The sequence below is a fragment of the Panthera uncia genome, chromosome A2 (genome assembly GCF_023721935.1).
Source record: "Panthera uncia isolate 11264 chromosome A2, Puncia_PCG_1.0, whole genome shotgun sequence".
Taxonomy (NCBI): domain Eukaryota; kingdom Metazoa; phylum Chordata; class Mammalia; order Carnivora; family Felidae; genus Panthera; species Panthera uncia.
In genome coordinates, this window is record NC_064816.1 from 75265718 (window position 1) to 75291451 (window position 25734).

The following is a 25734-nucleotide window of genomic DNA, read 5'->3' on the forward strand; positions in this document are numbered from 1 at the left end:
ACCTATCATAAATCGGTGCATAAATGCACATCCTTCTTTCCCAACATAGGTTCTACAAGTCCAAGGTCTCACTCAGATCTTAAATGTTTTATTTTTTATTTTTTTATTTTTGAAGGAGAGAGAGACAGCATGAGCGGGGGAGGAGCAGAGAGAGAGGGAGACACAGAATTTGAAGCGGGCTCCAGGCTCTAAGCTGTCAGCACAGAGCCCGATGTGGGGCTGGAACTCACGAACCGTGAGATCATGACCTGAGCCAAAGTCAGACGCTCAACTGACTGAGTCACCCAGGTGCCCCACTCAGATCTTTTGTTTACCACCCAGTGATGACTCCAATCCAGCCCATCTCTCTCTCTCTCTCTCTCTCTCTCTCTCTCTCTCTCTCTCTCCCATGGCTGGCATTCCTGGCAACATCCTAACACCTCAACTCTTTTTGGCCCCTCCCATATTTCTTCTGGGTCCCGGGGCTCCATCTATGTAAATCACAAGGGATGTATGTGGGGAGTCCAGGTTCCAAAGCCCTTACCCTGGAGGTTGTGGTGGCAATTGTGGTTGGGTCAGGAATGATGCTAATACTCAGCGTCACTGTCCCTGTTTCAACACGAGCCTTAGCCTTCCTCCTGCCAGACAGCAAGTTGCCATCAGTTATGTGGACGAGTAGTTTGTAGTCCCAGATTTTGTCAAGCCCACTGGCATAGTCAAAGCGTGTCGCAAGGAGCAGGCTTGTCACGTTGGACCCAGCGCTGGGAGAGAAGGTGAAGTGACTGTTGACATTGCCTAAATGAGATATGAGACAAGGATTGGGGGGAAAGGAAGAAAAGGGAGAAAAACAAGGGCTTAGAAGAACACCGCATTCCATCGTTTCCTCAAACACGCACACCTCAGGTGTAGACTGGTGTTTCTGATGCACCAGAGTCAGGTCAGTGATAGGACATGGACTTTAACCACACCAGAGACCTCACAGGTACAGGGAAACTCTTGCTCACAAACAGTGTGGCTGTGACAGGAACGAAGCAGAAAAGAACAGCACCACACCTGTTCCAGGAGAATGGCCGCCATCTTCCTGCACACCAGGCGGAGATTTAATAATCCTGGGGCAGCCTCTCTAGCCAGTTCTTGCTGTCAGCCTTTATTTGGTAATGCTGTGTAACTCACACTCAGACCATTGGGTGGGCAGGAAGAGGCTAGAGGGGGCCACGTCTCCAGCCATGAGCCAAGTTCACTCCGTGGCCTTTCGTGGAACCTGGCTAGCCACACTGGTGGCAGATGTCCACGGATCCCCCAAAGGAAGGTACCTCCCAGCTTGGCAAGGGTTGCAGTCCCGGGTCCTCCTGAATCTACCCCACACCCGCCTCCCCCACAGCTCGGCTGGGGCTCAAGGCTCATAGCTTTGAGTGCCCAGGGCGGAAAGGCTGCCACTGAGCAGTCCTTGCTCATTCCTCTGGTGGCTCCAGACTCATTACCGACTGAAAACCAGTAAATGGAGCAGGAGATGATGCAATTTTTACTCCCTTAGCAGTGAAGAGCTCCATCAAGGCCTGAGGGTTCTCAGTATGGATTATTTCCGTCTTCGGCAACGGCAGTCTCCAGGCAGTCTCTGCCCCTGGGTTTTGTGACACGGCCTGCTCGAGAGGCTTCTTGCTGTTGGAGTTTCTGCTCTGCCAGGGCTCAGCCAGCAGCCGAGATGGATTTTTACTCTCTCACCTGGAATTGCTCTGCCTGTTTGGGTTTAAGTCTCTGGCCCCAGCATTTCATTAGATGAGCTATTTTTGTCTAATTTCCATTGAGGGGTGCTCTTTTTTTCCCCCCCCCACAGTGGTATATTTTTAAAGAGAGAAAATGAATGGAGTAGAAGAGAATTCCTGAGGACACGTTTCAAAGTGCATTTAATCTATTTAATCTATTATTATCCAGAGAGAGGACTGGGATTCCCTGCCCCCACTACTAGCTTGCAGGAAAAGAAGTGGTTGAGGAGATGGACCAAAAACACAATTTTTTTAAAACTACATTAATATGAGTCATGAATCATGATGGGCTGGGAATTGTAGAGGATGGGGGTGCCATCAATGGGGTTCACTCTTCCTCTGGCCTTTGGGCAACCACGGATGGGAGCCTGGGAAGAGGTAGGTGAGACAGGGAAGCCTGAGTAAGGAGTTATGAGGCACACGACCATGACGCCCCTCATCCCTGCTTGTCTCACTTAAAACACCCCCACCCATACACACTGTGCCCAAATCCGTGTGTGAGCACAGACCCCCTTCTCCCTCAACAGCTGCTGAGGCCTCCAACACCAGGACCCTTGGAAACAGCATACCTGAGCCAATGGAGTAACGAAAAGACCTGGGACTGGAATCAAGGTCAGTACACGTCAGCTTGAAATTCTGAATGTTTGTGCCAACTCTCAAACCCACTGGGATGGCCAGGAAATAAGAGTTTGGGGTACAAATTGGCTTTTCATCATTTTCTTCAAGGATGTTCACAGTTACCTAGAGCAGCAAGAAGGCGGCCGTGGTTAACAGCTAAAATTTACTGAGAGCTTTCTGTGTGCCAGGCACCGGGCTATGCACTTTTGGTGAGCCAGCTCATTGAACCTCGCCTGAGATAAAAAATATGGTTATTCCCATTCTACAGATGAGGAAACTGAGGCTTAGAGAGATTAAGGAGGGGAACTTCAGGCCATTCAGTTTGGTGAGTGTCGCAGTTCAGGCAATTTGAACTCAGGTCTGTCCCCCGCCCCCAACAAATGCATCCAGACTCATGGGCTCATCCCCAGATGATGCTGAGTGGTTTTCCCAGTAATGATTGTAAATTTACGGTGATGCTCTATACTTCCTTGCCCATCACCCTTGTGAATGGGAGGTTCTGTCTTTAACTTTGGATCATAGAGCAATAGTTCTTGGCCCTGGCTCCACTTTCATGGGACCTCTCCAGACCAAACAAACTGGACTCTCTGGAGGGTGGGGCCCAGGCACTTTTTTAAATGTTCTCCAGCTGATTCTAATATGCAGCCGGGATTGAGGACCACTGGGATAGAAGGAGTCAACCGGGCTAAGCCAGGATCTCATATGTAACCTGGGCTATTAGCACCGCGAGAAGCTGGTGGCCCTAACCTGTCACAAGCAGGAGCCAGCCTATTCTCCTTCATCATCGCCTTTTATGCTTGGTGAATTGGAATACGGCCTGGGACGCCTGCCAGCACAGAATCACAGGACGTCAGCCCTGAAAGGGACGTATGTGATCATCACCCTTTTTAAAGGCTTATGAATTTTGAATCGTATTCATTCTACCTTTGAAATTTGGGGATTTCAGCTATTTCTGAGCCCGGAAATAAATTGAAATGTTCACTCTAGTTAGCTCCCAAAGTGGAGTCCATTCATTTTTTTCAAAAACCCAGCCTAACAAACACTACAATTATCTTCAACTTGGCCCATCTTTTGCTCAGCTAGCAATGCCGAGCCTCACACATCATTAAAAACGTGTCCCGTTAATTCAAAGCCACTCATCAGAGGGACCGGACTATTCAGGCGATGGGTTATCAGGTGGCTCTCCATTTAAGAGAGAGAGAAATTGGGACACAAAGATAAGCGTTGTTCAGACCCCCTTGGAAACTTGGGATCAAAGTTGAGAAATGAACTCCATCTCCTGACTGAAGCAGTTGTTCCCTGTGTCACACGGGGCTACCTGCCGCTAGCTACGAGTCTATGTTGCCTTATGTTTCCTCACTTTACTGATGGGAAAGACCAAGAAATAGTTGCATCTTCGTGGCCGTCATATTACCTTCGGATAATCCGAACCACAGACAGCACAGACCTCTTCAACCCTAGCTACTCAAAGGGCAGCCACGGACCGACTACATCAGCATCACGTGAAGCGTGTTAGAAATGCAGATTCTGAGGCCTACTCAGACCTGTGGACTCAGAATCTGCATTTAACCAGATGCTCAACACCAAAAGTTGAGAACCAGCATGGCCCTGGGCAAGACACATCATTTTAAGGTCTACCCTATCTGATGCAATGCAGGTGGGGTAGGAACATGACAAAACTACAGAGGAGGGGGGGAAACACAGGGCTACAGTACCACATCCCACTTCTGGGTGTATGCATCCCACCGCTAGCCTATGCCCACTGCAAAAGCGAAGAGAGATCCGCAGACGGAAGCTTGCCCTACACAGCGCTAATCAATCTTGGTGACCTCCCAAGAGGTCTACGGATGCTACAACCTTGGGTCTACGGATGCCAATCTTTATTTCCCGGGCTCTGCTAGGTGTGTCCGTGTGTGCCGTTCTGGAAACCACTAGACATGTCCTGTTACACCTGCAGGATGGGCTACATTAAGATTCCTCATTGCTACAGCCACGGAAGGTGCCAGAGAGAGCCCACGTTAGCCAGTCAGGCTGCTATGAACACACCAACAGCCCCACTCACCATGACTGAGCTTGTGTCCTCACTGCTGGTGGCCTGGATTCTGAGAATATAGACAGGGGTTGTTTCGTAGTCAGCTTTAGTCACCAGCTGGAGTTCTCCTGTCCGGGGGTTGATCCAAAATATGTTTGGGGACTGGAAGCTGGCCCCTCCAGCGGAGATGGAGTACACGACGGGGCTGGGGGGGAGGTCTTTATCAGTGGCGTGCACTTGTCCAACCCGGGTTCGAGCTGGAAGAATAAAGCACCTGAGATTAGTACTGCTTTGGGGGGTGAGGGGAGGCTCCATGAGCACACATTCTCACTGCCATGGGCAGAAAGACTTTTGGAGGTCTCTTTGCTGTTCAAACTCTGTATGTTTTATGTCTTCTATTCTATTAAAATTAAATCACTCTAATGAACACCCACTGGGTAACTGGCCCTAAGATCCAAGCAGTAGAGTAAGGTGTAAAAGACAATCCATGCCTTTATATAGACTCCAAGTCTGCCAGTTATGATGTGATCATAAGCAACACAGCAAAGACCATTTTCATAGGTACTCACTTTGTCTTCCTGTTGTCTAAATGTCTTCTGCATCTTTCAAATTTTCTGTGTTGAGCATGAATTGCTCTTATAATAAACAAGATAAAAAATAAACAATTTTTATTTTTTAATGTTTATTTATTTCTGAGAGAGAGAGAGACACACACAGAGTGTGAGCGGGGGAGGGGCAGAGAGCGAGGGAGACACAGAATCCGAAGCAGGCTCCAGGCTCTGAGCTGTCAGCACAGAGCCCAATGTGGGGCTCGAACTCACAAACCACGAGATCATGACCTAAGCCGAAGTCTGATGCTCAACCAAGCCACCTGGGCACCCCGGAAAAGAAACAATTTTTAGAAGGGTTTAGCAATTGATGATGATTGGAGTAGAGAATTTTAAATACTGTTCCATTTTGCTTTTTACAAAGCTTGTTGGTGGGGCTGCTGGAGTTCTGGCTTGCTTGTTTTGTAGAAGATTTTTCTCATATATTGCACTCCTCAAGGGCTGACACCCCTTATTTAACTATATGGCCCCAGCACTAAGTGCTTGACCCAAAGGAGGTAATCCATAATTGTAATAAGATCTGTGAATTTATAAGAAGACTATTACCGCTGCATTTGTTGGTCACTGGATAAGGTATAAGGAATTAAAAGGTTTTCTTCAGACCCTCTTTTTATGCTTTGTTTAAAACTTAATGTCAGGAGGGGCACCCGGGTGGCTCAGTCGGTTGAGAGTCTGACTCTTGGTTTCACCTCAGGTCAGGATCTCACGGTTCATGAGTTCTAACCTCAAGACGGGCTCCACAGGGATTCGGGATTCTGTCTCTCAAAACACATAAATAAACTTTTAGGGGCTCCTGGGTTGCTCAGTCGGTTGAGCATCCGACTTCGGCGCAGGTCATGATCTCATGGTCCATGAGTTCGAGCCCCGCGTCGGGCTCTGTGCTGACGGCTTGGAGCCTGGAGCCTGCTTCGGATTCTGTGTCTCCCTCTCTCTCTGCCCCTCCCCTGTTCATGCTCTGTCTCTCTCTGTCTCAAAAATAAATAAATAAATAAATAAATAAAAACATTTAAAAAATTAAAAAAAACAAATAAACTTTTAAAAAAGTAAGTTTTCTTTAAAAAAGAGAGAGAGAAATCAAGGTGTCAACAAAGGGCAAAAACAGGGAATCCTATTATGGGAGATAAAATGTCTTTATTTTGTTTTTAAATGAAGGAAACCTACAAGTGGGAAATCTTTTCTCTATTTTTAAATTTCTATTCTCTGAACGAGCTGGATAAAAATCACAGTGGAGACCAAGGGAAAACTTAGGCTACAAAAAAGGGAAGATTAGCAGAATCAGGCACGCAGACAAGGAAGCAATCAGGGGTTTGGAGAAATGCAGTTTAAACAATAGTTTTCAAAATCTAGGTTTCACCTGAAGGGCTCCTCAGCAGTAAGGACAATTTAAAAAGAAATAAGAGGTGCAATAAACACGGATGAGCTGTGAGTTGCTGTGCACAACACCACGCGGGGCCCTTGTGCTGGAGGGAACTTCCCCTCTGCTGAGGGCGTGTCTGGAAGGAGGAGTCTATCAAGAGCACTGGGGTCTGGGTCTTGTCTGCTACTTACCTGGCCTTAATTCTGACACATCAAATACGTAGGACGGGCTATCAAAGACAAGAGGAAACTCATTTTCTGGCTCCGTGAGGATGTAAATGTAGATGTTATCTAAAAGCAGAGATAGAAAAAAAAATTTTAATTGTAATACCCCATTCTCACGCATATGTTTATTCACCATGTTTAAAGCACCTGCTGTGTACCAGGCTCTGAGCAAAATAAAGGGGGTGCAAGGTGAATGAGACCTGGTGGGTCCTGCCTTCACGATGCATAGGGCAGTGGCCCTTTACTAAATACATGTACAGGTCACTGTGGACACCAGAGGAAGGGCAGGCTGGCTCACGGGGATATTCAGAGTTACACAAATGGGGCCAGGGTGGAGTGGGGGTGAGTTGGGGGGGGTGGTTCTGGGCATGCGTGTGGATACCGAAGTATAGAACTGCACGACTCTCGCAGGAAAACTGCAAGCTGGTGGCCTCGTTGGAAAAAGGGGGAGCTTAGGGTTGGGCAACCAGAGCTGAAACCAGAGAGTCAGGCAGGGGCCAGAGATGAAGGTCCTTGTGTGCCAAGCCAGAGACTTTGAATTTGAACTTGACAGCTACCGGGAGACACTTGGAGGGCTTTCAGCGAAGAAGTGATATGATGGTATTTGCATTTCCTGAAAATCACTGTCAGAATGCGGAGTGTGCCCCGGAAAAGGGCAAGACAAAAGTCAGACAGAAAGATCCTTCAAAGACTCTTAGTGTTATAACTGAGCCAAGAAAGAAGAGGTTCTGCATTCTAGCACTGCTAGCAGATGGGGGCAGGGCAGGAGAAAGGACCTGGAGACCGGTTACACGTGCCTGGCAAAGGACAGGAGGAGGCTGGGCTGATTCCCAAGTGTTTGGCTTTCTGAGGTCTCCTTTTGAACACAAATGCCTACCCCAATACCGAGTACTGCCTAGCACAGTTTAGTTGTTGCTACCTGAAATAAAGCTTCATGAAGTCGATAAAAATGATACTTGCTTTTGTGGTAAGGAGGGGCAACATCCTGAACCTGGATTATCACAGCATACGTATTGCCAGCTGCTAGATTGCTTGTATTTTCATAATCTAGGTCACCAATCAGCTAGATTAAAACAGAGATAGCACATTGCACAGAGTAAAAACAATCCTTTTAATTCAACCGACAGAGAAGACATTTTCATACGCTGTTACTGGATATGTAAAACCTTTCTGGAAAGCAGGTTGCCTATTAGAGGAGCTTTAATGAGTTACATCCATAGCTTTGCTCACTGCTGGGGAATTGATTCAGAAGAATTTACCAGGAGAGGATCTATGTTTCAAGACATTCATCAAGCACTACTGTCCAACAGTAGGGGGGCTCAATGTCTCAGCTTAGTTGAAGAGAAACACAATATAGAATCCCATATGCAGGGATGTTTTCATCATTTGAAATATTTATGCAGCTGGGGCGCCTGGGTGGCTTCAGCAGGTTAAGCGTCCGACTCTTGATTTCAGCTCAGGTCATGATCTCATGGTTCGCGGGTTTGAGCCCCACATCGGGCTCTGTGCTGACAGTGTGGAGCCTGCTTGGGAGTCTCTCGTTCTCTCTCTCTCTCTCTCTCTCTGCCCCTTTTCTGCATGTGTGTGTGCTCTTTCTCTCTCAAAGTAAATAAATAAACTAAACAAATAAATAAATGAAATGAAATGTTTATGGAATATACATAAAATCTATGCACGGAGAAGACAAGAGGGTAATATATCAAAATGTTAGTAGTGGCTATCACTGAATGGTAATGCCATTTGTGTTTTCTACATTCTACAGTGAAGATGTATTAATTTCCTAAACAGAAAAAAGTAGAAATTATCTTTCAGCTGACACGTGTGCATTAAATTGGTAAGACTTTCTTGGGGGTGGAATAAGGGCTTGGGATGAGAGGTGGAGACAGGATGCCTGGGAGCTGCCTGTTCTCCTCCCTGAGGCTCTATCTCTGAGGCAAAGACCTCCCCCTACTCCCAGACCACGCCCCCACCTTCTTCTGCCTTCCACTTTCCTCTCCTTCCCCGTCACCCTCTGGCAGGAGCCCTGTAGGGAAAGGTGCACAGCTCATTGAGACCCGCTTTTTACGGCCGGCCATCTGTCTTCCAATTCTGCTTCTGCCCCTGTGGAGACGCTGTGGAGTGGGGCACCTACGCACCCCCATTTCCTCATTCTCTGTTGGATGTCCAGTGGTTGCACGATGCTGAATTTGGCAAGATACACTCAGGGCCTTGGGCTGGCTTTCTGTCCCTTCACACCTCTCTGGGCCAGAGACGGGCACTCAAGGAAACAAAAGTGCACGAGCCCAGAGGGCTCTAATGTGGCTGCAAGCACCGCACTGAACAGACATGCCAAATTGCAATCTCAGGAAAGAATCCAGTCCTTAGCACCCCAGGCACAACTATGCATAACAAATGATTCCCGGAACTTGGGTAAAATAAAGAGCGAATGGGGAAACCAGAGTCACTATTAAGTTTGTCGGTTACCGGTTACCGTCGCTTCGAGAGGGAGTTACCTTGGAAATTGCTCTCTACGGGGCAGCAAAAGCACTAGGCATGTCACACCAGCTCCCCCGATGCCCTTTCAATGAGGCAACGACCATGAACTGACCACGATTTTCCCAGAGCCAGCTGGATCCTGTGAAAATCTGCCGCTAACCCCCACTCCAGATGGCGAGCTGAAGTTGAATCGGTTGTTTGGTGCCTTGCTGTCATCGTCAGAGCAGAACTTGTTCAGGTCCAGGAGCGACGTCCCCTTGGCTGCTCTTTCAGGCACCATAATGCTGGCGAAAGACACGATTCAATATTTTCCCCCAACAAATGGTGATTGAGTGTTGCTCCTGACAGGGGCCCTGGGCTAGACACCTCTGCTTTAATTTCCGTTCAAAGCCAGTCTGCAGTCATTGCGGTTACTGCCTAATGGGTTCCCTGCTCTGCCCTTCCCTCCTTTCAGACTGTTCTTAACACAGCAGCTGGAGGGATCCTGTTAAAATGTCAGGTCATCCCACTCCTCTGCTCCTAAATCCCACACGGCTTCTCATTTCACTCCAAGTCCTCACTTTGATCTAGGGGGCTCTTCCCGATGTGCGCCCCTGCCTTGCCTTACCTGTCTGAGCTCATCTGCTCAAAGGCTCCTTGTCTGCTCCCACCTTGGGCCTCCTGGTACTCCTCGAACTCTCCCCAGGCTCTGGCCTCAGGCCATCCCACTAGCTTCACAATGCCCTTCCCACATGTCCAAATGGCTCACACGTGCACTTCTTTAGTCTCCAATCAGTGTCACCTTCTCAGGAGGCCACCCTGGCGACCCTCTCTGAAATGTCAGCCTCTCCCGCCCCTTGCTCCCTCTCCTGTTCCCCTCCTTCATTTTTCGTCCTTAGCGTGACCGTTTTCCAATACACTACATGGTTATTTATTTATCCTGTTTATCTCCTATTTCCCCTCCTGGAAAGTAAGCTCCATGAGGACAGGGACCTCTGTCTGCTTTGTTCTTGGCATGCTCACTAATGTTTGTTGGATGAATGAATGTTGACCCAGGAGACTAGCGCAGCTGTGAAGAAGAATAAGAGGGAAATAGAAATTCTGTCCTGCCTGCCAGGGGTTTATGACCTGGTTAGGGAGAATCCTGGGCCCCTGCACGCCTCACTTCCCACGATTTGAAAATTGGGTATTCTGCCACCTGTGTTCTAATACCTCTGATGTCATAAAAGCATCTCCTAACACCTTAGTATCATTCACCCAATAGAAGTGTGGTTTTTTTTTTTTAATGTTTAGTTATTTTTGAGAGAGAGAGAGACAGAGCATGATCAGGGGTGGGGACAAAGAGAGATGAGACACAGAATCCAAAGCAGGCTCCAGCCTCTGAGCTATCAGCACAGAGCCTGACACGGGGCTCGAACTCACAGACCGCAAGATCATGACCTGAGCGGAAGTCAGACACTTAACTGACTGAGGCACCCAGGTGCCCCTAGAAGTGTTCTTTTTTTTTTTTTAATTTTTTTTTTAACGCTCATTTATTTATTTATTTTTTTTAATTTTTTTTCCAACGTTTTTTTATTTATTTTTGGGACAGAGAGAGACAGAGCATGAACGGGGGAGGGGCAGAGAGAGAGGGAGACACAGAATCGGAAACAGGCTCCAGGCTCCGAGCCATCAGCCCAGAGCCCGACGCGGGGCTCGAACTCACGGACCGCGAGATCGTGACCTGGCTGAAGTCGGACGCTTAACCGACTGCGCCACCCAGGCGCCCCATCGTTCATTTATTTTTGAGAGAAAGAGACAGAGCATGAGTGGGAGAGGGGCAGAGAGAGAGGGAGACACAGAACTGGGAGCAGGCTCCAGGCTCTGAGCTTTCAGCACAGAGCCCAACACGGGGCTCGAACTCATGAGTGGTGAGATCATGACCTGAGCCAAAGTCAGGTGCTTAACCGACTGAGCCACCCAGACCCCTAGGGGTGTTTTTTAATTGAAGTTTTTATTTATTTATTTGAGAGAGAGAGAATGAGTGGGGAGGGACAGAGAGAGAGGGAGACACAGAATCTGAAACAGACTCCGGCTCTCAGCTGTCAGCACAGAGCCCAACATGGGGCTCAAATTCACAAACTGAGAGATCATGACCTGAGCCGAGGCCGGGTGCTCAACCGACTGAGCCACCCAGGCTCCCCCACATCATCTCTTAATGGCATCTAATGTGGGATCTGGGCTCAACAGACATCTGAAGAGAAACATCTGACAGCAAGGATGGTTAGGGGCTGTTGAGGATAACTGGGCTTATTTCCTGGAAAGCATTTTTTCTGACAGGTGCATCTCTGGCAAAGACAACCTCTGTTTCAGCAGAATCGGGGTCCAAATATTTTCATTCCTGTCTTGACTGTACAAAGTCATAGTTTTATTCATAAGTGCTTAGAATAGGTATCACTTATTAAACACCAACTATATACTGTATCATAACAAGCAATTTAAAAACAGAATCTCTAGGGATGCCTGAAGGGCTCAGTCAGTTAAGCATTGGACTCTTGATTTCAGCTCAGGTCATGATCTCAGAGTGGTGAGATCTAGCCCTGTGTGGAGCTCCATGCTGGGTGCAGAGCCTGCTTAAGATTCTCTCTTTCTCTTTTTCTCTCTCAAAACAAACAAACAAACGAACAAAAAACTCAAGGGGCACCTTGGGTGGCTCAGTTGGTTAAGTGTTCAACTCTTGGTTTCGGCTCAAGTCATGATCTTGCAGTTCGTGAGCTCGAGCCCCACATAAGGCTCTGTGCTGCTTGGAATTCTGTCTCCCTCTCTCTCTGCCCCTCCCCTGCTCATGCTCTCTCTCTCTCTCTGTCTCTCTCTCTCTGTCTCTCTCTCTCTCTCTGTCTCTTTCTCTGTCTCTCTCTCTCTCTGTCTCTCTCTCTCTCTCTCTGTCTCTTTCTCTGTCTCTCTCTCTCTGTCTCTCTCTCTCTCAAAACAAATAAACATTAAAAAAAGGTTTTTTTAAAAAACCCAAAAACCAAAACTGAAAAAACAAACAAAAAAACACTATCTCTAATTCTCTTATCTTTAAGGGCTTTGGATTCTTGTCTCCATTTTACAGGTGAAGAAAGAGTGGTTCAGAGTGGTTTCAAGACCTGTCCAACAAAGCTGGTCCAGGCAGGCATGCTTCTCTATTGTCTGTGTTAGTAAATTCTATTTAAAGCCCATCAGTGAATCTCCAGGCCCACAGACAGTTTGGGGATCTGGACCTCGACTCCAACTCTCTGGAAGCCAAGGTGATGCATCATCCAAGGAATCCAGGATCCCGAAGCCAGACCTGTCACGCTCTCCGCCTCTCAGGGCTGCCTAGCGTGTTTTCATTCTTCCCTGACGGAATTTTTCCCCAAAACGAGTGACTTGGAAAGCTGCTTCCCCCTCATTTATCAAGCCCTGCCTCAAAGGCCGGCTGCCCTCGCTCCCAGCCATCTGACCACGTTCCCTCCCCACGCAAAGGTGACTGGCCCAGCCGCAGTCAGAGTGTGCTGACCTTCTCCTCCTCTGGCTTACAAACCGCTTGCGAAGCGCCTTCAGCCAAGCGCAGGACAATTTACAACCAGAGGGGGGGGGGGGCTGTCACGGCGCCTTTGATGCCTCCTCCCGGCCCAGGGCTCATTCATCACCAGCCTGGGAAAGCCGCAGGGGCCTCAGCGCTAAGGGCTATCTCCATCTCTAGGCCTCCCAGAGAGCCTGCAGGGACCCTGTGACCCAGGGGGGCGGCCGGGGGCTGGGCACACAGCCACCTACCTCGGACCCACTGCATGCTGGCGCCCTCCCACTCTCTTCTACCTGCTCTCCCAGACTCCCCTGCCGGCACCATGCCAAGAGCCCTGAAGAAGCAATAAATCTTCAGGGACGTGTGTTGTCAGAGCTGGTGGCTGCACCGTCCTGTTCTGTGTGGTTTTGACCCGCCCGGGTGCTCTGGCATGGTGGGAGTGGAGAAGGTGGTAAGGGTAGGTGGTGGGTGATGCCCCTGGAGTTTGCAAATGGGGCCAGGTTTTTGGAATAGAGACTTCCACCTCCGGGACTGCAGAAGGAGCCCTTTTGTGGCCCCTCCTCACATCTCGGCTTTCACAGGCTACCTGCAGGTTGGACAAGCCCTGAGGAGCGACATTGCTTACAGCTACTTCAGTCATCAATACCATTAGTCCAGTTACTCCCTGGCATTGACCTTCAGGGCTAATTTGGAGAGAAGATTATCAAGAACAGAGCTCTTCATGGACTTGCCCGGACAGTCGAGAATATTCACATTGTGGTTTTGCCAGCTGCTATGGAATGCAGTCTGCAAACCGTCATTCCACATGCCCGGGGAGTCTGGATTGCAGGAAGCCACAGGATGCGCTTGCAGAAGTGCACCAGGAGGGGAGGAAGTGCACAAGGAAGGTTGGAGACAGCGTGGTCCTCTGCAGTCATTGCTTCTCAGAGTTCTGACGCCTCAACCCACACCCTCCACTTCTCAGGGTAGCGGAGCAAAGAAGAGCAGGGAGGACCCAGCAGGGGCAGGGCATTAGGACAGGAAATCCTCCCGTCCCCGGGTGCACAGAGCCACCCAAGAGTGCTAGCATAGATTTCAATTTTCAAAGAAAGTGTGACCCCACATGTCATCTCTGCTCCATCCCCCAGGCCCAGACTCAGTTACCAGAGGTGGGTTCCATTTCTGCATGTGAGAGTGTGGAAGTCACAACCCTAACTACCCAAGGCAACCATTCCCACCCATCAAACAGACTCTTAGGTTAGGGTTGGGATAGAAACCTATCACCTGGTCAAGGCTATTATTGACTTGATGGGGGCCTCAGCAGGCAGCAGATGGCAAATTAGGATAATTCTAGGAGGGTTTGGTAAAGGGACTATTACAAAGGTGCACACACTGGGTTTATGGAAATCCCAAGGGAAGAGCAGGACTCTCAGGGCTGGTAAGAGTGGAGCTCCTTTACCACCTCTTGGCCCAGAGGAGCCTGTGGAGGGAGCAGTTCCTGAAGCTGGAAAGAGACAGATGGCTGTGCAGAGGACTGGCTTACAGGATATGGAGATTTCAGGAGGTGGGGGGACATCTCCAGCTAACAGGCATGGAGCCAGATGGGTAAATACCCCGACTTTGCCCCTTATTCCAGGGCTTCCCATTGGCCAACCAGAAGCTGCAGGACAGGGGCCAAGCGCTAACCACATGGATCAGCCCCCCACAGAGCAGGGTGGTGTAGTATGGAGGCTGGATCTGAAGAGGCAAGTAGGATGTGTCCAAAACTGGGTTTAATTGTTCTGATACCAGACTCTAGGCCACACTGAATTTTAGCATCATGCTGGGCATGCCAACGGAGAAAACAGGGAGATGTTCATACCCATAATAAAGGAATTTATTTATATTTCTATTGCTAACCCTCGACAATCTTTGTCCTTTGTCCTAGGGTCCTTTGTCCTTTGCATGGCCACACTATAGATTGGATCTGTGTCCAAAGTCACCTGGAGCTTAAAAAGTGACCTTGCAAAACCTGTCAAAATGAACTCAGAGGAGAACTATCACCGTGGGGACCTCTGAAAAGGGGACCTGCTTGGACGTGATTGAACCTTGCTCCAGATGTAGGGCACTCTCCAGATACCAGTGTCACTGTGGAGGTGCCCTCCCGCCCCCATAAGGAGCCACCTTCATCGTTCCAAAAGACTGGAGACTAGCAAGTAAGAAGCCACAGAGAAGCAAGTAACCCCGGGAATACTGATATGGCATTTAGACAAAATACTTAGTAGGGAGATAGTGCCATTTTCAAAAAGGCGTATTGAACCAGACACAAGGGACCTTATTTTTATTTAAAAAATTTTGTTTAATGTTTATTTACTTTTGAGAGAGACAGAGCGCAAGTGGGGGAGGAGCAGAGAGAGAGACACACAGAATCCAAAGCAGGCTCCAGGCTCTGAGCTATCCTCACGGAGCCTGGTGTGGGGCTCGAACTCACAAACTGTGAGATCATGACCTGAGCTGAAGTCGGACACTCAACCGACGGAGCCACCCAGGAGCCCCAAGAGACCTTATTTTTAACTAACACTGAATAGATTGTGACACAAAGAATAGGTCAAAATGTGCAAAATCACTTGTTTCTGCATTTCCCCCCTTTTGGTTGCCTTTTGTGTATGGGCAATAAGTTGTGTAAGGTGAATTAGATGCTTTGTTTTGTTTTAAGTAAATACTTGGTTTGATTTATTCCTATTCCTGGTGGTGTGTTTCTCTGGGAGCTCCCGGCTACTGATCCTAAGCGTCAAGTATCTATTATAACTGCTAACAGCACCGTCTTGCCATTGGAGGCAATAAATAAAGAAAAGGCACACTCTAGAGAGGGTCTCACAAATCCCCGTGGTACTTTTCACCAAAGAAGGTGAACACGCTATAGAAGAGAGCAGGAATTTTTTTTTTTTTTTTTTTTTTGGCCAGAGTACAAATGTGGAAGAAGGAATCAATGAAAAAGAAAGAAAATAAAGAGAAGGAAGAAAAAAAGGATCAAGAAAGAAAAACCTATCAACTAAATCAGACACCTCAAGTATGTTGGCTTACGTTCTTGAGACCTGTCCCAGGTGCCCATGATTCTTTGATTCCTGTCAGAGAAGCCACAAGTTTGAGGACCACCAAAGAGGGGAGCCGCCCCGCACGTGACTACCTGAAGGTGAACTTGGTGCACGTAGGAGCGTTGTCATTAATGTCTTCCACAATGAAGGTTATCTGCATGCGATTCTCTTGACCCCCCGAGGGTCTGTCCTTCACCAGAACTTCCAGAGAAATGGTGGGATTTTGTCTTAATTGACCTGCATCTCGGTCTAGCCTGTGGGCCACTTGGATCGTACCGGTCACTAAGGAGGCAAATGCAAGGACATCACTCTTTGGAGACTTGAAGGCGATTGGAATGATCATTGTGATAGGAGGACTGGCTTGCATGGAGAATACCCTTTGTACAAACACGTGTTTACAAACTCATGTAAGTTCCTGGATTAGACATTGATCGGGGTGCTTAGCCTGACCCTTCTAGAACTTTTCACCTCTAACTTCAGGGTTGGGCCCCTGGCAGCTGTTCCTTACCTATAGTTGACCAGACTGGTAGACAGCTGACTCCAGTTTGACCCACTAGTTCTCTTACTGGGGAATGTGTAACAGAGAGACATAAGTCAGGCTAACAGGGGAGTTACAGGTCAGAGACCAGAACTCTAGCTGCGAGGGTGGTCGGGGCAGAGTCGGTTCACACCTTTCCTGTGCTTCATGAGCTACCCAGGGTCCTGCTGATATGTGTCCCCTACCTTTTTTTTTTTTTTTTTTTTTCCTCGAGCTTGGTTTGGCTTGCTTTCATTTCTGTTACTTGCGACCAGAGTCTTTTTTTTTTTTACTTTTTTTTTTAACGTTTATTTTTGAGACAGAGAGAGACACAGCATGAATGGGGGGAGGGTCAGAGAGAGGGAGACACAGAATCTGAAACAGGCTCCAGGCTCTGAGCCATCAGCACAGAGCCTGATGCGGGGCTCGAACTCACGGACTTTTTTTTTTTTTTAATTTTTTTTTCAGAGTCTTAATAAATACACTCCAAAAACCCACTGTGTTTGTTAAACATTGCATTTGCAATACTAGAGTGAACAGAATTCTAAGCCATGGTTGTTCATCGCTATACCATCAGACAAGTGAGGTCCTTGATGACAGGACACTAGAAAGTTTTCAGAGATAGGGCACAATTATTGCCTTGGCCTGCCTCTCCTAGGACCAGACATCCTTTGCTGTAAAGCCTATGTGGCAAATAGCACATTGTGTTTCTGGGATTGTCCGATGCTGGGCTCCACAAAATCATGTAAAGTGAAGTCCTTTGGAAGGATGTGATAGAAGCTTAAGAGGTAGTGTAGCCTAGGAAGGGGGCTCTGGAGCCACAGCCTTTGGTCTGTCTGTATCTCTGCTTCACAACCCACAAGCTGTGAGGCCTTGGACAAGTCACTTACCCTGTCCAAATCTCTCTCTAAGCTTTATTTTCCTCATCTACGAAGTGTGGATTATGATAGCGTATTGGCTTGCTGTGTTGAGTTCTTAAGATGGAATACATGTACATCACCTAGTATATAGCACCTGGTGTATGCTAAGATCCCAATAAAAGATGGCTAACACAGGAGGGGGAAACTCTCCTTCTCCACACTGACATGTTTAGATGGGAAAGTAACTCCCAGCAACCCAGGAGATTGATCTAGATTGATACAGTCCAACATGGTAACCACTAGCCACATGTGGCTCTTTAGCACTTGAAATGTGGCTAGTCCAAATTGCAATGTGTGGTAAGTACAAAATGCTTTAAAGACTCGGTACAACAAATGATCATATTAAATATGCCACAAGTAACTCTAAAATATTAGTTACATGTTAATGACAATATCTTGGATGTGTTGGGTTCCATAAAATGCCTTATGAAGTTCGTTTCGCCTGTTTATTTTTGCTTTTTAAACATGTGGCTACTGAACTTTAAAATTACATATGTGGGCAGGGGCACCTGGGTGGCTCAGTCAGTTAAGCATCCAACTCCTGGTTTCGGCTCAGGTTATGATGTCACAGTTCATGAGTGCGAGCCCTGCATCAAGCTCTGTACTGATGACTCGGAGCCTGCTTGGGATCCTCTCTCTGTCCCCCCTCTCTCTGCCCCTCCCTTGCTTGCACTCTGTCTCTCTCTCTCTCTCAAAAGATAAACATTAAAAAAATTACATACGTGGGCTTCCACTCTATTTATTTTGGACATTGCTGGTGTGGATTCTCTTTTCAGAAGACTTCAAGGTACCCTCAGGAGAGTGCACTCATCCATTGTTAGATACCCACCTGCTTCAACGGTGAAGTAGTGATGTGATATAGCCGGCCACCCTGGGGCCCCCATTCAGAGTCCCCGACCCCTCTGCCAGCTGCTTTTAATACACCTATTACCCTGGTAAGTTATAATACTCCAGACAGAAAGGCATGCCCCAGACCAAAAGACAGATAAAATATTTGTAAAACAATCCAAATGGCTAGATTAAAGATGCACAGAAAGGTGAATGAGTGTGTGTGTGTGTGTGTGACTTACACTGGTTGATCACGAAATAGCTGTTAGCAGTGGTGATGCTGTAGAGAAGGAAGCCGGTAGAACCTTTATCATCAGGGTCCTCAGCTGTGATATTGGCCACAATCGTGCCCGCATCCAGCTCCTCGGGAATCGAGTACACTCGTGCTGGGCTGGAGCAGAAGTACAGCAGACACAGCTAATTTTCAGGGGCACGGGAGGGAGGAGTCTGGGAGGTGGGTATTTTGGTTAGTGCTAAATATAGCACTGAGCTTTTGAACTTGCATCTGCTCGCTCAGAAAGAGAACTCAGCAGCTGAAAGGAGGGGTGGCCGGCTTTTGTATTTCCAGAGCTCGCGTCCCTGTGGATGCGAAGAAAGTGCCACGCTGTTACTGCAACCATTTACAGTGGCCTTGGCCTGTGACTCCGCACACGCTTGATGCCTTTTCAGATCAGCCGGGGCATTAACATCTTTTGCAATAGGGATAGTTGGCCTATCCAGCCATCTTCTCTCCTTCTGCGATTCTTGTGCAAAAGCTCCCTGAATTATTTTACGAAATCCATCTGGACACAATGTCCACAGCTAACAGATTCCTGACTCCCACCCTATGGCTGGCACAGGAAGCTGTGATAATAAACTGCAAACGTTTTTTATTTTTTCTTTGTCTTTTTGGTTATTTTTTTAAATAATTTTTTTTAGTGTTTATTTTTGAGAGAGGGAGAGAGACAGAGTGAAAGCAGGGGAGGGGCAGAGAGAGAGGGAGACACAGAATCCGAAGCAGGCTCCAGGCTCCGAGCGGTCAGCACAGAGCCCTACACGTGGCTCCAACTCATGAACTGTGAGATCATGACCTGAGCCGAAGTTGGACACTTAACCTACTGAGCCACCCAGGCGCCCCCCCACCCCACCTTTTTTTGCCTGAGGAGGCAGAATTTACACACAGAACTTGTGCACCTTTCTGAGTTGTATTTATCTTAAGGTCAGGTCTCTGAATGCAGGAATGAGCCCCCCTCTGGCAGAAGCCAAGGTCAGTGCACTTGTCCTCCATGGATGACTTCTTACAAGATACCACCAAACCACCAGCCCACCAACCCACCCATCTTCCTCAGACCTCCACTGCCTTTGGAAAAGGCTGATAATAAGACAGAGAGGTTCAAGGTTTTAACTACACAACTTGGGTACATTGAGTAATTTTGAATGCACCAAGGAAGGTTTATTGTTTGGAATAACCCTGCAGGAAATCTTTTTGCCAAGGGAAATCATTTCAGTGGGGCAAATAATCACCTCTGATTTACCAGTTTTGTAAGTTAGGATTTTCCCACGTGGGATCTTCCTTTAGAGGGGAACTCTATATCTCAGGTTTAAATGATCGCATTCATTTCATGAGCTCAGAATTTTTCTTCGGTTCTGTCTCATCCTCTCTGTAGGGTAGATGGGACCAGAGGGAAGAGGAAGGAGAGGGATCCTTCAGCCAGCATCAGAGGCAGGCAGAGAGAGGCTGCAACCAGGCTCTCCCTCACCGGGGCTTCTGCCTGAGTCCTGAGCCTGACCCCCCAACATTCCCAAGGTGACCTCCTGTTGGTGCTCCCCATTGTTGGGGGGACAGTAATCTTGTTTAGGCCAAGAGGCCACCCCAGTGCTCTCCACCTCTCCCCTCCCAATGCCTCATGGAGGCTGCCCATTGATCCATTTACTTGCCTGACCCCCTTCTCAGTGAATCTGGGGGTGGCCTACTGATGGGTCAGGAATAGCTAAGTGGGGTGTGAGGGGCAAGGTGCAGGAAACAAAACCGGAGCCAGAGGGGAGAAGGAGGTAGCCCCAGCTCCCAAAGCCCCTACATCCGTTATGTGAGAGTCCCTGTTTCTAAGGTGTTCTGTTTTTTTCTTTGGTTACTCTGAGTGGGTTCCGTTAACTTCCAACAAAGAGATTGCGAGGACCTCCGTGTACCTTGCCTCTGCTTCTCCACGTGTGGTCACTGCATGGTCCACAGGCTCCCTGGGGATTCTGGATCTGAATGCAGAACTCAGGCCAGCTGCAGACCACTGAATCGAGATCTGCATTTTCACAAGATGCCCAGGGATTTGTATGCACTTTAAAGTTTGAGAAAGAATTCTGGGGCCCCCGGGGTGGCTCAGTCGGTTAAGCGGCCGACTTCAGCTCAGGTCATGATCTCGCAGTCCGTGAGTTCGAGCCCCGCATCGGGCTCTGTGCTGACAGCTCAGAGCCTGGAGCCTGTTTCAGATTCTGTGTCTCCCTCTCTCTGACCCTCCCCCGTTCGTGCTCTGTCTCTGTCTCAAAAATAAATAAACGTTAAAAAAAATTTTTTTTAAAAGTTTGAGAAAGAATTGTCGTAAGGAAACAGCAGAGGTGACAACCACAGATAGACAATCTGTCATAGGACAGAGGACACCTTGGGAGGAGAATCTTCTTCCTCCTACCCTCCCTTCTTCCTTCTAAGACAGTGGATCTCAGCTGGGGGTGATTACGTTGGTTGTCACAACTAGGGGGAGGGGCTGCTATTGGCATCTAGGGAGTAGAGGCCAGCGATGTTGCTGAATACCACAGCACACAGGACAGCCCCCCAGGAAGCATCCAGCTCAAAATGTCAACAGCGCAGTTGTTTAAGACACCCTGTTCTGCAGCCCCGTCTGGTCCATGCTGGGCACTCCAGGAAATCCGGTCCCTGTGAAGGGGACCAGTCAGGCTATTGGTGAGTGCAGAGCTCCTCAGGCACACCATTCTCTCCTTTGCTGACCTGATATTGAGGCTGGCAGAAGGCAAAATCTTTGGTTTATTTGGTCTGGGCACCCATGACCCAAGTAGGTATAAAATATCATTGAACATGGAGGTGTTACCCTTAGCCCACAGCTGAGATCTATTCAAGAGCAGCAAAGCCAGGTGTCCCGCAGCCACTGACAGGGTTAAGCTCTGATATCACTTACATTCCCGCACCCTCCTCTGCCATAACACCAGATCACCAGGACCTGGACGAGGGGGAGACAAGGGCCAATGGCCACACTCACAGGGAAGGGCATGAATCCTGGATGGCCTCAGACGGCTTCATCGTTACAAATGACTTTGCGGTAAGTGCATAGAGTGTGTGTGCACCGCGAGACCCTAGGTTGAAAAGGACAGTAGGTAAATACAAAAGAAATGGGCAGCAGGGGACAGACTGCCCAAGTCTAAGGTAAAGTGCTCTGCAAAAAACAACAAGCATTGTGCTTGCTATGTAGAGAGTAAATAGAAGTCAAGGACTTTTGTAATAACGTGCTCGACTGTAATAATAGCAGAATCCTAGAGTACACATCTGGAGTCCACAAAGCATTCAGATGTTTGTCACCACCCAGGGAGACAATGGTGAGCCGCTTTCAGCAACACAAACAGTACCTGCTTTGGCTGTATTGATTGTAGGACCTCACCAAAGGGTAAAGATAGAAGACTTGTTTCCACATTCCACAGTCCTACATCACATTCCAATTCCATGTACTTGAGTCAGTTCGAGGATTGAATTGCGTTAATTCCGAATTAAGTAACTTAATGGGTGGTCCTAGCACTGGTTTTGGGGGGAAAGAAGGGTCATGGCTCACGGGAACCAGAGTCAGGACAGCCACTCTGCCCCCGTGCTTCCAGGGACAGGCTCTCACAGACCCATGCCTACCCACACCCGTGGATCGCCGTTTGAAACGGAGTGAAATGATTTGTTACAAAATGCTTAAATGGTCACAAAGATCGCGCTATCTGTCTGGAATGGGGCCTACCAGGTGCATTTCCAAAAATGAGAACCAGAGTTCCAGACCTTTTTCTGGGGGTCCCTGTAACCAGCCAAGGTCATGTTCTCTTTCTGCTGAGGCCACTTGCTTTATTTTGGAAGACATGGTCCAAACCAGATAGTTCTGCGCCTTGGGAGAACTTCTTGTTTTCCCCATTGCGATTCCCTTAGCCTGCTCCCCCACCTCACAGATGGGAAGGTGGGGGCGACATTGCAGAACGACAGGGCGACATTGGCTCTGGCCCTGCGGCAGTCACCCGCCTCTGGGGGTTCCTGATAAATCCGCATTGCTGTGTTGGCTAATACTTGAGTCTGAATCCAGGCTGGGATGTCACAGCTATTTATAAACTGCCTGTACTGTGCTCCTGGAGGAACCCGTCAGCAGAAATGCATTGCATCATCCTTCTGAGCTTAACCTGGCAACGGACGTTGATGGGAAGCGTTATGTGGGAGTGTATCTGCTGTCGCTCCCTCCACGTTGACATCCGGCAACAGGGCTGCAGACGGTTAGCATCCAGAAGTTTCACAACTGTGGTGTGTTTTGCCAAATGGTAGCAGGTTGGCCTGCGAATGGGGTGGCCTTAATACCTCCCAGTCTCAGAACACTTCTGTAAGCATTCCGTGTAGTTCTGGGGCCCAGTGGCTTTCCGTTGGTGGAGTCTCCTGAGCTGAATTTATTCACAGCCATTAAATCAGTTATTAGCACTTAGCAGGCCGGTGGTTCTGTCAGTTTCCTTGTGGCTGGCTCCGGAACCCGCCTCAGCAACCGGGGCAGGAAGAGTCTGGTAACCAGTAAGCCAAGCTGTTTGCAGGGTCATATGCTAGCTCAGAATGCCACCTTCCCCTCCTAAACCCCTACCTATGACAGGCTTGGGGCTCCCCTTTATGCCTGGGCTGGTGCAGGCCCATTCCCACAGGCTCCCCGCACCAGACTCACCTCACCTCTGCTGGGTGTAGGAGCTGCCAGATACAGCCACATCTCTTTTCTGGATCCCCCCAGCCCGTGGCAGAAGACACTTAGAGCACCCCACAGTGGGCAGGCCTCCTAAGTATCATCGAAAGAGACCTCTCCTCGGTCAGAGAGGATAACGTTCTACCAGTGGTCTTTATAGAGTCTTGACTGGTGACGCGTGCTCTAGGATTTTGCTATTATTCATGCTGAACAGTCGATTATAAAAGTACCTTTTACACGTGCCCAGTGTCCAGCTGCACTCCAGGGGCACCATGTCCGGCCCCTCCTCCCTCCCCAGCACACCCACAATCCCCGGTGTGGAGGAAAGGGGAGCCAAGGTGGAAGATGTCAGTCCAGAGGCTCAGGGAGAGAGGACACTGAAGCTCTCAGGTCTCTTGTGTCTCCTCCGGGCCGGGGAGGCCCGGGAGGCTTCCTATCGGGGAACTATCTCTCTGTCTTGTATGAAATGCGTCTGAGAGAGCTGGGCCGCCTGGGAGAGATGATGGCTGTGGCCCACGGAGCCCTGCACGCCCTCAGGCCTACCTGGTAAAGCGAGGGACTTCATCGTTGATGTTCACAATATTCACGTGGAGCGTCGTGGAAGCTTGGAGCCCTTGGCTATCTCTCACTCCAGCAGTGAGGTAGAAACTGGCAGGGAAACATTGCGTGTCAGCGAATCAAGCTTTGCTGACATTACCTTAAAACGGAGTGGGGGGGGGAATGGGGAGGGAAGGAGGGGGAAAGAAGTCTGCTTCTTTCTGGCCACCTTCCTTCACATGCTCACACAGAGTCCGAAATGCCACGCCCACCCTTCTTTCCTCGCCTCTAAAACCCACGCCTCCACTTTTCTCTCACCCCATAGTCCTTATTCCCTGGGGGCTGCTCATGTCTGCCATGTTGCACACTGGATCTCTGCTGTTCCTCACAATATCCCTGCAAACAGGTATCATGTCCATGTGTGGAAACCGAAGTTCCCATGGATTAAGTAACTGGCCTGGTTCTCAGACCAGGCAAGGAGCCAAGAGCCAAACCTGGGTTGGACCCGTGTCACCCTGTGTGTTTGCATCCTCAAACCCTGGTCTCTCCTCACCTCTTTCTTCAGCTGCCTGCTTGCCTCCACCCTGCTGCTGTGATGTCAGAAAACAGCTCTGATGGCAACCTCTCCCAAGCCAGAAAGGCACCTGAGGCAAGCCTCCAGATTCTTGGAGACACATCTCCCACACCTCCATTCTTGTTATCTGGAGATGAAGATTTGGGAGCGGGGAGGAGGCTTTCCAGAGAATTTTATTCCTTTTTCTTTTGGGGGCTCACTACCCTCTGAACTCAGCAGGAAAGCAGCAAACCACTCAGGGCCTCCCTCACTGCCCTCAAGCTGCACGATGCATGCTCCTGGACCCTCAGATAAATAGTCCTTCAAGCAAGGTCATTGGCAAAGGCTACCTTCTGTGTCCTGCTTCAAAGTCAAATTCTGTTGTGGAGAAGAGGGTCCCACTAGCAGACAGTCTGAAGTTCACTGAGGGGGATATCAGGAAATACTGAAAAACAAGGAAGCAAAGAATGTAACTAAGAGTACCTATTCATCTTTCCCCTGGAGACTAGTTTGTTCAAATCTCATTTTATATTCTTGGCCCACGGAACATTCCTGATGCATCAGGAGGCGGCCCAATGTATAGTTCTTGGACTTACTGGTTCCTGACTCAAGAAAGCTCTGGATCTGCTGGTCTGAGCCTCTGACCTGAGAAACCACACCCTGAGGAGCTGGTCCCCAGGTCCTGCCTCAATTACAGACAAGTGTAAGGGTGTCCTGTCTATGCCCTCTGCTTCTGAGTCTAGTGTCCCTATCCCTGTTGCCATGTTCTCATGTTTGCTTCTCAGGATGATGTCTGGCTTTCAGTCTAGGTCTTGGCTTTAGCCAACACTGTTTAAACACAGCTACCATGCATTAGGTAATAGGACAAGACTGAAGTAAACAAGATCTGGTCTCTACCCTTAAAAGAAATTATGATATAGTGGGGTGCAAAAATGCTCACAAACCTTGTTCACTGAAATGATGGAAGGGAAAAGGGAAGGGACAGGTGGGAGAGAAAAAAGAAAGTTAACAGGGCCTCAAGTCCTAACTGAAAGGTGGTTTGGAGCTATAGAAGGGCTATTTTAGAATCTGATCTCAGGTTTATGGCCACTGGTCAAGTCCTTGCACATCTTGGGGAGTTAAGAGTCTCATCTTTTATGGCTCCCAGTGCCCAGCCCAGCTCTCTTGGTGACTCCCTGCCTACCACCACTCTTTCTATATGGGAACCATCTGCAGGACTAACTACACAGCCCATTAAGGGCCAGCCCATGGGAGGACCACCTCCGTGCTACCCATGGGTGCTCATCAAGACTGCTTCTATGCTCCCATCATGGAGTCAACAAAGCAGACAAAGGACCTGGATCAGAAGAGCTGAGTCCAAGTTCTGGTCCTCACCACAGGATCTGGGACAAGTCCGTTCCTTGCCTATAATATATGGAGAAGACCACCAAGTGCTCCTCCATGTTATTGTGAGGGTTAAATCAGAATGAACACTTGAAAATGTGAAGATCCACAGCAACACTCGAGGCTTACGTGTTTATAGCCATTTGTTCCAAAGGGCTTTAAGGTCTGAAGCTTTCATTATTTCCTAGTAGGATGAGACATGATCTATCCTAAAGGCCTTAGGTCTCTGGATCAAATAATCAGTGGAGATTTTGCAATCAGAGCCACAGCCCCTGAAGTCTAGAATCAAAGGAAACACAGCCAAGGTTTCCAACCTGGCGATTTGCTGTGTCGTGTGATCACAGCTAAGCTCCCTGTAGGAGAGAGAATGCACAGAAAACAGATTAAAGGTCTCATCAGGGGCCAATAGAAGGTTTTTAACCACTTCCCTGACTGCAATAAA

General features: G+C 48.6%; 1 protein-coding gene across 1 annotated transcript in view; it reads right to left on the minus strand.

Annotated features, from left to right (window-relative positions):
* The window catches only part of CDHR3 (cadherin related family member 3), a 65332-nt gene that overhangs the window by 10657 nt on the left and 28941 nt on the right, over positions 1 to 25734 (minus strand). Inside the window, exons 5-14 of the mRNA XM_049642808.1 lie at positions 24260 to 24354; positions 23363 to 23467; positions 18122 to 18270; positions 15707 to 15896; positions 9169 to 9340; positions 7542 to 7644; positions 6549 to 6647; positions 4423 to 4649; positions 2312 to 2483; positions 524 to 774 (exon numbers count right to left, since the gene is read on the minus strand). Coding sequence (XP_049498765.1) covers positions 524 to 774; positions 2312 to 2483; positions 4423 to 4649; positions 6549 to 6647; positions 7542 to 7644; positions 9169 to 9340; positions 15707 to 15896; positions 18122 to 18270; positions 23363 to 23467; positions 24260 to 24354 — 1563 coding nt within the window. The remainder of the gene's footprint in view (positions 1 to 523; positions 775 to 2311; positions 2484 to 4422; positions 4650 to 6548; positions 6648 to 7541; positions 7645 to 9168; positions 9341 to 15706; positions 15897 to 18121; positions 18271 to 23362; positions 23468 to 24259; positions 24355 to 25734) is intronic.